The 11,439-nt window shown below is 45.6% G+C and overlaps 1 protein-coding gene across 1 annotated transcript in view; it reads left to right on the top strand.

The window, feature by feature from the left end:
• SDK1 (sidekick cell adhesion molecule 1) overlaps positions 1-8,243 on the top strand; it is a 387,816-nt gene extending 379,573 nt beyond the window's left edge. The window contains exon 46 of the mRNA XM_005420447.3: positions 2,014-8,243. Coding sequence (XP_005420504.2) covers positions 2,014-2,289 — 276 coding nt within the window. The 3' untranslated portion in view covers positions 2,290-8,243. The remainder of the gene's footprint in view (positions 1-2,013) is intronic.
• The last annotated feature ends 3,196 nt before the right edge of the window (positions 8,244-11,439 follow it).

Raw genomic sequence — 11,439 nt, 5'->3', positions numbered from 1 at the left:
TTAGGTGAAGTTGGCTGTGTGTGCAGCTGAGGACCAGCCTGAGCTCCTGCTGCCAGGCCCTGCCATGCTGCCACATCTGCAGCCATCCATGGCACTCCTGCTGGAGCCCCTTGCAAAAACAGACAGGGCAGTGCTGGCAGGATGTTCCTGGCAGCAGTGCCAAGACTCTGGAGCTGCTCTCTGCACCCACTGGCTGTGAAGTAGTCCAGATCTGGGGATATTCCAGGAATGCTGCAAAAACCACCTGTTCAGGAAGGTCTTTGGAGGGAGTCGGGTGTTGGCTTCCCAAGCCTGGCAGCTGGTGCAAAGGAGTGTTTTTCTAGGAGACAGGCTTGCTGTGTTCCTCCTGGGATAATTATGAAATGCTGGTAGGGCTTTGTTGTATTAGTAATTACTTGTCAAGGCACGTGAAGCTTTTCATTCTTAAAAATCAAACAGTACATAGTTCCTGAAGAGCCAAAACCTGGGTAATAGTGGAGTGGAAGTTTTGCAAAGCTGTAAAGAGCTGCTTTGCTCACTTGGAAAGCACTGGGAAAAATTCCTCAGCTCTGTCCATCACCCTCTGTGCTGGAAAATGGGCACAGAATAGTATTGAAGCAGCTACCTAAGCAAAGAAGGGGCATGATAGATCCTATGCCCTTTTCAAATGATGGTTCACAAGGCATTTGAGGATTGTTCTTCAGAGACCATTAAAAAGGAGCTTTACAGGAGGAAAGACAAGTTTTGTGGCAGGCAGGATCAAGAAGGATGTGTGTTTGCTGGGTGGTGTCATAGATCAGAACCACACCAACCTTTTGAAACTAATTGCAGCAACGAACAGTGATGAGATGCACTTACCTGTCTCTCTTGCATGTCTTAGGCAGCTCCTACTTTGATATTTAATTGCCTCTAGAACTGGCAATGCAGATTATTGAGTGGGGGGAGGGAAAGGAATAAAAGCTTTTGCATGGTCTAGTCGGAGATTTTTAGGGAAGGCGTGAGATCTGGAAATGCCTCAGTAAATGTTTGTGTGCTGGATGGGATGGGGATGTTACTGGTGGGAACATCAGTGGGAACAGAAGGGAAATGTGCTCTGAGATTCCAGGGCTGAGGCTTTGCCGTGGTCTCTGCGCTCAGCAGAGATGTACAAGCCCTCTGTGATTCCTCCAGCTGCATCCCAGCAGCAGCACTTCAGAGGAGGGGCAGATGCACAGGGCTTATCTGGTTACATCTCAATAGAGCTCCTGCTTGATATTGATGGGAGCTTTGAAGCTCTCCAGCCACCGTGCATAAATGTTTCAGGGGTAGATCCGTTCTGAGCACAGAGCTGGGTCTGACTCATCCCAAGGAAGCAGCCCCTCCTGCCTGGCAGCTCTTCTTTCCCAGATTTTGCATTCTCTTTCTTCTGTCCCCGCTGGTTGTGTACCTTGTACCGCCCATAATCAGCTGGAACATGCAAATAGTGTTATTTGCCTGTAAAAAAGTCTAATTTCACTTAACTTCCTTCCAGTTACAGAACTAATTTTCAATACTTAACATCCAGAGTCCTGTGCAGGTGGCTGGGCTGGCCACCCCAAACATTGGCCTGGCTAACCAGTGTTTGTGTGGAAGGCATCCTGCTGTCCTTCCATCAGAACAGAGATACTCAGTTGTAATTGCAATATTTCTGATTGTGACTGAAAACTGTTGGTTTTGCTGTGACCTCTCCACACTTCCCTGCATCTTGTGCCCAAGCAGGAGCTCCTGGCTGCCCCTGCACCATTCTGCAGGGAATTAGAACGATTTCTCTGTCACTTATCATCAGGGCACTCTGCCTCTAGCAGAAAAGTCTGGCTAAAGCAGAGCATAGTGCTTTTCCACAGCCCAGCCTGTACCACGCTTGGACTGCCATCCCTCTTACCTTAACATTACAGCTTTAGTCAGCTGTAATGTAAAGGGCAAACTTGCCTCTCATTTCTTTGCGAGCACAGCAGGCTAAAAAAATCATCGATGCTAATGACCAATTATTTAATTCTATTTTTCCCGATGCCCCAGGTCACCGACTCGGATTATGAGGACGAGTTGCCCAAGCACTCCTTTGTGAACCATTACATGAGCGACCCCACCTACTACAACTCGTGGAAGCGGCAGCAGAAAGGGGTGAAGCAGCACCCGGCATCCTACAGATACGAGGAGTGCACGGCCAGCGAGGCAGAGCCCTATTTCCAGACTGTCATCACCACACAGAGCTCAGGAGGGGTGTACACCCCCACGGGACAGCCCGCGCCCGGCTCCCGGACTCCAGTGACAGGATTCTCGTCCTTTGTCTGAGCGGGGCTGGGGACACGGCGGGACAGCCGCAGTGACCGCGTGTGCGTGGCCGGGGCACTGAACTCTGGGGGACCCCTCTGATCAGGGTAGAAATGGATGGGAACACACCTGAGGCTGGGTTGTTGGTGTTTTGGTTGGCTATTTTGGTTTTTGGTTTTTTTTTTTCTTTCTGAAGACAATCAACTCTATAAAAACACGGAGCTGAACTAGCTGAACCTTTGTTTAAGAAAACAAAAAGAAAAAAAAGGAATTCTGAACAGTGATGATTTTAACCACTTGTGAATAGTAGGGGTTTTTTAACTGCTTTTTGTAACACTGCTTCAGGAAGCAGCTCCCATGCCCTTCTCCTTCCCTCTTTCTTTCTCTGCCCTCCTCCTGTCCCACTGCTCCCAAACAAGCAGGTGAATTCCCTAGATGCAATGAGTGACTCTGTGATGTGATTTGAAGAGAAAACATAAAACCTCCCAGGCTCCTTTTTCTTCCTTTTTCTCTGCTCTTTTTTGTTTTCTTTTCTTTTTAATTTTTCTCTGTCATCAAAGTTAAGTAGTAAAACATAGAAAATGGACACATTTTTAGGTGAAAAGCAGACACCTCTCTTCTCCTCGCTGCTCCACACATTAGGAGCACTGGCTGATCAATGTAGGCTCAGATGTGTCACTGTGTCTGCTCTAAGCTCACTACTGGTGTATTTATATTGAATTACTGACCTGCTTTTCTTTCTTCTTCAAATGGGACCTGCTGCATTCTTTAAATATTCCAACTTCAGGGCCTTTGGAAGAGGAGATGGCTCAAAAGAGCACTGTAGGCAGTGGTGGGTGAAGCAAGTGGGAAGAATTCAGATGTAAGGTCAGTTTATTTTTGGTGTGGCTCTAATGCTCCTTGTGGACTGTGTGTACCATTTGAATCAGTCATTTTTTAAAAGTCAAAGGACACAACCCAGCAAGCCAGAGGAATTTTTCAATTAAAATTGCAGTGACAACCTAGAGAGTTTACTAATTGATGAGGGTTTTGATCATCAGAGTTACCATGCCCTGCCAACAGAAGTTGAACATCCTTTCTCACCCAGACTCTGCAGTTCTGTTTATTGGTCTGTAAAAAAGTACACAGTGGCAGGGTTTGTTTGATTTTATTTTTTTAGTACAAAGACACACCACACAGATTGGGTGAGTTTTGGTGTCCACAGGTGCCTTTTATTGATTCTGCAGCTTCATATCTAGGAGAAGCAAAAAAGTGTCTCCAAATAAAGCTAACCAGGTTTTTCAGGCTTTGGGGTCATGAATTACCTTGTGCACATTTACAGCCTGCTCTGTGCACTTGAACCTACAGCCTTTGGAAAGAAAAGAGGAGACTTTTAGTTTATTTTTCATCTTTTTGTGCAGCTCACTTTTTGTTTTCTTCTTTTCTATCCTTTTCCTGAGTCTGTCATATTTAGTAGCAAGTTGTTTACTCACAAGGAAGTTGTCAGGCGTTGAAAGAATTCAAGTAGCAACAGTCCTGGGTCACCAGACTTTTTATCATAAGATTTTGAAAGATGAATTTGGAAGTAGGAGAGTCCTTGCCAAGTCAGGATCTGGCATTTCCTTCCAGGTGGATAAGCCAGGAAAATTGGTGCTTGCTTGGTCCTGTCAAGGCTCATGTGGGCGTTGTTACCACAGAAAATTGTCCCTGTCCTCTCAAGGAATGTGGGACATCTGTGGCAGGGGGAGGTGGTGTTTTCAGAGCAGGTTCTTGAAACCAGGCTGCCCAGGGGCCTGGCTGGGAGTATCCTGGTGCCACCTCACCAGAACAGCTGAGGTCCAAGGGCCAGTTCAGCCTTGCTGTCACCTTTCAGTGCCTCTTGGACAGGGCAAACTATCTCAGAACTGCTTTTACTCTTGGGCACTGCCTCCGAGCACTGCTGCTCTTGGTGCATGCACACTCTGCATAGCTTTGGCACTGGATTGCTGTTCCTCTCCAAAGGTTCCAGGAAGAAAAAGTTCAAAACCAAAAACTCCAGTGGGTGTGTTTAAGGGCTTTTGAGTTTGGGATAATGATCTGCAGCTCATTAGATGGCAAGGGACTCGCAAAGACACGGCTGAGCCAAAACCCTGTGAGTCATCCCCCTCTCTGCACCTGGGTAGGATGTGTGTGGGATGGAGATGGGGCTCCAAAGAGGATGACTTGGAGTGTGCTGTGAAGAGGAATGCAAAGCAAACAAAAAACCCACTACCTTCTGTGCACTTTGACTGTTCTCTTAAGCCATATGGACTTTGCTTTAATTACTGAACTGCCAAAATTTGTTTTCAGTCTGTGTTTTTTGTTTCTTAGACAAAATTATCTACGTGACTTTCTGGTTTGTTTTCCTTTTCCTTTGTAATTTCCTGCATCAGATTAGATACTTTAGGCACATTGTTTTTATACATTTGACACAACAATGCAATTGCTCTTAGAATTTTAATGGCCCTTGTCCAACAGGTGTAAGAGGTAGTGCTGCAGGAGGAGCCCTCCAAGGACCGCTGAGGACTTTAGGGATGAAAATTAGTAGGAAGTAGATGGAACACCGAAGACTTTGCTCCAAAGGAAAGCACAGTGTAACTCCACATCTCCTGAATATTGCCTTACACTTGGTGTAAGGTACAGTTACTCCCTGGGGCTGATCTGATACCACATTGAGAAAAAAAGCCCCAAGAAAACCATGGGGAATAAAGGAAATGGACTTCATGGCCACTGCTCTGCTGAAAGGACAACATGGGGAGCAGCACAATCTATACAAAGCGAGAAGAGACTGTTCCTTTTTTCTCAGAACCAGCTGCAACTAAAAAGCCTGAGCTTGCTGAGGACCTGCTGAGTTGGCTGTGTGGCTCTTTTCTTCTGACTGCTGTTGAAATAACAGGTTAGGTGTGATTCCTTTAGGACCTCTTGATCCCAACAAAGGTGTTTCTGTTCCATTCTCATCCATACTGTTGTCACTCTTGGTTCTGTTGTGTTCAGGCTTTTCTGACACTTGGGTTTATTTTCGATAGGCAGTTGCAGAGTGAGGAGGTGCAGTGCCCTGCCCAGCCCTCAGCTGAGCACAGGATCGTGTGTAGCTCCATGTGTGATGCCTCCACCTTCTTGCTAACACGCTCAACTTGTAAAATATGGTTAATAGGTAGGTTTTATTTACTTCACATATCAGGGAAATTGTTTTATCTGGAGGAAATACTCCATCAGTTAGGAAGAAAGCTCTATTTCATTGCTGCAATCTTTGGAAATTGCAGCCTTGAAATACAACTTTTAAACATTAGTTGTCATGTTACAGTAACTTCACCCATTGAATTCGCTTCCATTTCCATCTTCCTGTTTAGAATAGTCTTGAAAAATGAAGGCTTAAAAAGCCTTCTCGGGATATTTTATTTTTATGTATTTATTTCCCTTCCCCTGTTTCTCAGGTCTCTTGGTGACTGTTACTGAAAAATAAAAGCAGCATCATGAAATGACCAAGGGAGACATTTCAGGGAATGGTTTAATAGGAGCTTGTTTTTCATGCAATAGCCATAACAATATCCAGTCTCCTGCAGGTAAAAAGTGCCCAAGTCTTCACCCCCTGCAGGGCTGAGGTGACAGCAGTCACCACTGTCAGCAATGCCCCAGCCCCAGACTTCAAGTTGTCCCTGTCATAAATCACATGCAAAAGTGCACACATAAGGGAGCTGTGCTGTTCCAGCCCACTCTGAGTAGAGCATTTTATCCCCCCCAAAATCTGTGTCACACGTGGTGTGTCCCCACCATGGCCCACTCCCTTGGGTGGAGTATTTTCCATTCCTGCCTCTTAATGCTCTGATGTTTGGGCAGGGTCAGTGCTGTGCAGGTACAAATGCCAGTGGTGACAAGGGACAGGAGAGGGCACTCCTTTGCTTTCATCAGTGACAGTCTCTTATTTCCTACCCTGGGAGTCACTTGTGGACTGCCTTCATGGGGAGGGCAGGGGGAGGTGAGAGCAAAGGCTTTCATCAGCAGTTACTAAAGGAATCACACTTTGGCCAGTGATCCCACTTCTGGGAGCAGTTGGCATGACTGGAGAGAAGAAAGAAAAATACATAGAAAAGAAACTAATCTATTACTCAAAAGGATTGCTTTTCCCTCTTCATTTTGAGTGTTAAAACCAGTGATGTTTTGCAGATGGGCCAAGATCGCATTTTTCTTCCTTATACCAAGGTCTCTGCCAGAAGCTGTGCAGCAATTGTTTGGACTAAATATCTTGACATGGGGATGCATTTATTATCCTTGCCATTGCTTCCCTCAAGAAATCCATTGGGTCATCCAAAGATTATCTAATCTACTTTCCAAAAAGGGAGGAGAGAGAGATCTTTATACATACAGAGCACTGGTGTCTTCTCTCCATTGCTTTCAGATATATAGGACAAGCTGTTGGAGAAAAATCCTTTTAGAAAAGGAATTTATCAGAAACTTTAAAAGAAAGCAAACAACCACATAAGAAATAAAACCTCAGGCAGAGGCATTAGAAATTTTGAAGTCCAGAAGCCTGTGATATGTAAGAGTGACGAAGATGCCACGACCTCCTGTTTTTGCTGATCTCCTGTACCAGTAGCAGCGAGAAGGACACGTGCAATGAGGGGTGATGTTTGGAAAGAAATAACCACAGAGCTGCTGGGACATGGGCAGGTTGTACTGCAGACAGCTCCACTCAGCCTGGAGTTCCTGCTAGTTCAGTCACATTCCTTAGGTTGCTTTTATAGGTTGTTGCCAGCACATGTGGAATCCACACGTTATCAAGGTGTTCCTAGAAGCTACGAGGTTACCAGAGGTGAGGAAAGGTTTGTTGGTGTGGTGTTCAAACAAAGCCACACGTGTGATGATGTGGTTCTACAAAACCCATTGAAACCTCCTTATGGAAACTACCCTTGAATGAGGAGCATGCTCACCCCAAGACTGAACATGATGGGCCTGAAGTGGCTCCACCTGACAAGTCATAGAATCCCAGAATGGTTTGGGTTGGAAGAGATCTTAAGGATCACCCTGTTTGAACCCCTCTGCCATGGACATGGACACCTTCCACTGTGACCAGGTTGCTCCAAGCCCCATCCAACCTCGCCTTGGACACTTCCAGTCCTTCTGTTCTTTGTATTTCTGCAGTCCGTTTGTCCTCCCCCTGCCCTCCCAGAAAAAGAAAGCTGCCTTGCACTTTGTGCAGGTGTAGAGTCTGCCGTGCCCGACAGCAGAGAGCCACAATGGATAAGCACACACGTGACACCTGGGACAGGTGAGATTTGTTTGAACAAGGAGTGAAGTACCATTAGCACTTGAGATTCAGGCTCTGACTCAGAATTTTATCTTCTCAAAGCTGCCACTTGCCCACTTTAAATGGCCTTGGGGCCTCAAGACTTGACAGGAAATTCATTATTTCAATGCTGTTTGATCACTGTGCACTTTCTTGGAGCTTGAATCACTGGATACAGAGACTGGATTGGGGTTACAGAGCTTTATATCAAGGTGTTTTCCCATTTATGTCAAATTCACTAGATTTGGGAATTTCTGCTACCACTGAATGGTGGCATTCTGCAGGTGGGAAGTGCCACCAGGGCTCCCTTTGATGTCATTACACCCCTGGGCCCTGCTGGGGCCTGTCACAGTGCAGTGGGAGCTCTCAGGTAGCAGAAAGGTGCAAGAACCCCATATTCTGGTGAGTTTGTAGCTGGTCACTTTGCTTCTCTTGGGCTGGAGTCCATCCTCTGATTTGGTATCTGCTGTCAGCTATGGGGTAGGACCACCTCACACAGCTGTGTCTGAGCTACCCTTCGGTGTACTCTGGTTATGAGATCATTGCTTTTAATTCAATGTCTCCTTGGAGATTTGCCCTGGATTTTTGTTCCACACCTCTTGTTAGCCTCACCTTCACCACTCCACTATTTTATATGAGAAAGTTATTTCTTCTTTTGCAAACTTGCTTCTGATTAAAAGAACCCTTTTGGAAACATCTGTGTCCTTGGTACATGTGTTCTGTAGAAGGGGAAAAAAGGATTTTTCCAGACTCTTCTGTTGCTGAAGAAGTTTCTGGGTGCCTTGCCAACATGCTCACAAGTTAACAGCTCAGGACACTGAGAATGTAACACAGACTGAAATTCCTCACTGTTTGCTCTGGACTGTAAAATCTTACAACCCCTGCTGCTTCTCAGCGAAGCTGACACTCTCAAATAGTTTCCACACAAAATTTGATCAGTCTTAAATATTTTATTATTTTGCAGCAATAAACTTCCTCAGATCCTTAGTACAGGAGAGTCAAAACCCACTCAGAAACAGAACATCATGGGGCCAACATTTTTTATGCCTTTGTCCCCTCCCCAGCAGTGTTGTAGCAGTTGTTAATCAGTTCCCACAAACATGCAGATGTTGGGGAGTCAGGACAAGATCCCAGCTGGGGAAAATCAGGGCAGCTCTGTTATTCCAGGGTGGTTGGTTGTGCTTTTCACCCACTGAGGATCTGGCCTAGAGAAGTAAACTAAACACAGTCAGGTCAGCTACAGTTCTGGTGGGAGAAATGAGGGCAAGAAATCAATGTTTTCCAAGTGGGAGAAGGGAAGAAAAAAAATAGTCAAACTGTGAAGGAAAGAACTCTCATTCTCCTGCTCCTGAAAGGATATTATAAATAATGCAGTGTTGTATAAATACAGGCAGCCCTTTGCAGCTGGGAGTTTGTAATAACCCAGAGGTATCACTGTACCCATTTTGAAGATGAAAATCCTCCCACCACAGAATTTCATGAATGAGACATTATCCTACAAAATTGCCATAAGGTGCAGAAGTGCTTTTTTGAAGCCATTTGGCTCCAAAGTATATCATCCTCCAGCTTCCAGCCCTTGCTCCTCTTGGGATGTGTTTCCCCCACACGTGTTTGTGGCTAGGATTGGAGCACAGATATAAACATGGGAGTGGATGGGAAATCTGCCACGGTATTCGTAGCCTAAACAATACCAGAGAAAACAGATTGGCTTCCCGCCCTGCCCTGAACAGCACAGGCAGTGGCTTGACTGAATCAAGTAATCTGGGCTTTCATTACTGATCCTTTTCCTGCTATTTGTCTCTTTTGTTCCCTCTTTTTCCCTCTGCGTTTTTGCTCCAGGGTTATTTATTTTTCTCTTCACTCCTTTTCTTTTCTGTTTTTTCTTTTGTAAGCCTGCTTCTTGTTTTTATTATTTTTCCTCTCCTCCTCTTGCCTCACCAATTATTTTCATTTCAAACCTGCATTTCCCACAAAACCAAAAGGAACTTTATGTGAACACATGTTTTTTGTTGGGTTTTTGTTCACTTCCACGGTGCTCCAGAAGTTCTTTAGATTTGCTGTCTTGTTTACTTAGAAATGCCAGACACGTCCCTCCAAGCCAAGGCGGTGTGGCCGCTGACTTCCCAGCCTGGTAGAAACCTTCATTAAGTAGGCAATTGGCACGTTCATCACCATTTGTTAACGAGTTAGGATAATCCTAAATCAGACGAGGCTGATGTATGAAGTCATTCTTTGAGGCTTTACAAGGCAAATTTGTCAGCAGCGCTGAAACCTCTGAAGTCTTGTGGAGTCAGAGGATCCATACCTGCCTGTGGAGGAACAAGGAAGCTGCAAACCATGGTTGGTGACAAAAATGTGTTCAGAGGAAGAAGGGACCAACACCCAAGGTGTCACTCACAGGTAATTCCTGCTTTGTGCAACTTCTGAGGGGTTCTGTGCACCCTTTATGCTGATGACACCCTAGAAAAGCAGCTGCAAGGACTTGTTCTTTACCCTGAGCCTCCTTAATCTGAGTTTGTGCCCTTTATGCACTTCACAGAAGGTGTAGATCAGGCTAAAAGGCAAGTTGGGAAAAAGAGCCTGTGTAATGTAACCTGGGGCCTCATGCCAAGGGTGACAAAATGCATGACAAGCACAGGTGACCTCACCACAGCCCTGCCAAATTGGGAAGGATGAATATCCCACCTGTGGTAGGAGGAAAGTGAGGCACAGGCCAGCTTTGCTTATGGGACCAAGCTGCAGTCTGTGTGGCTGCTATCAGTGTGCCCAAGTGGCCTTGACTGCAATGTCCTCAGCACAGGGCAAAGAAAACACATCTTTCTTACAAAACAGCAGGATGAGTTATTTTTGGGTCTTTATAAATTGTCTGTTTTCCAACACTATCATTCTTACCCTACCAGGGGAACACAACTGACCTAATTAGAGTCTAATTCCAACAGTACAAGGCTCAACTTTTAAATACAAACTTTTTCAATCTTGGGTTATTTTTATGTATGTACAAGCACGTCTGATTGGTGTGAACCCCAGAGGTGGGGGGCAGGGGAGGAACAGGGCAAGGGGAGTCATCAAAGAAGCTGATAGCGGGGAAATTGGGATAAACATGGGTCACTTTTCAGCTGTATTTATGAGACTGACTTTATCTGCTGGGAGACTGTATCCTCTGGGATTAAACCTCACATAACCTGATGGAAATTGGGAAATGTTTTATCCCCTACCATGGGGAGGACTGGCAGAGAAAGGATTCAGTATTTCAATCCTCTGTCCAGCAAAAAGCATCCAGGGTGATCGATGAGGACACTTGCATTGATCCATAGCTGTCTCCACACCACAGAAGAAATTAAAAGGTGAGAAAAAGATGCTTGTTTTCAATGAAGCCTATTTCACAAAGCCAGCAAGGGTTAATCCAACCAGCCAAATGCTTGGCTTTAGCTGCAATAGAGAAATCCTGTGAGGTTGAGTGATAAGCCTCCAGCCATACCTGCTTGGCTTCTCAAGGACTGTGCCTGAACATGTTGGGGATGGCTCACATCCAGCAGCTGCTGATAGGGAGTCCACAATGCCAAATGACTCAAAAGCCAAACAGCTTCATCCCTGCCCTGAGTGCATACCCAGCATGTGTCCAGAAAAAACATCCAGAACCCAGGCACTGGAGGCAGAAACAATGGGCTAAACTCTGCCCTTGGGCAGCAATGTGGCTCTGAGTGCTGGGTCTGGCTGAACAGAGATCCTGACTCCAAAACAGATTCCAGAACACTGGATTGTTTCTATCGTGTGTTCTTGTGAGATAGGGTGGGTTTGGAGGTAAGGGGATGGTGGTAGAAAGGGCTGCATGTCATGTGTTTGGAGATGATGGTTTCAGGGTTATGTCATGATTTTTGTCTTTTCTGGCT

This window comes from Geospiza fortis, unplaced genomic scaffold (assembly GCF_000277835.1).
Source record: "Geospiza fortis unplaced genomic scaffold, GeoFor_1.0 scaffold237, whole genome shotgun sequence".
Taxonomy (NCBI): domain Eukaryota; kingdom Metazoa; phylum Chordata; class Aves; order Passeriformes; family Thraupidae; genus Geospiza; species Geospiza fortis.
Note: the sequence above shows the minus strand (reverse complement) of the source record. Positions and strands in the feature narration are given on the sequence as shown.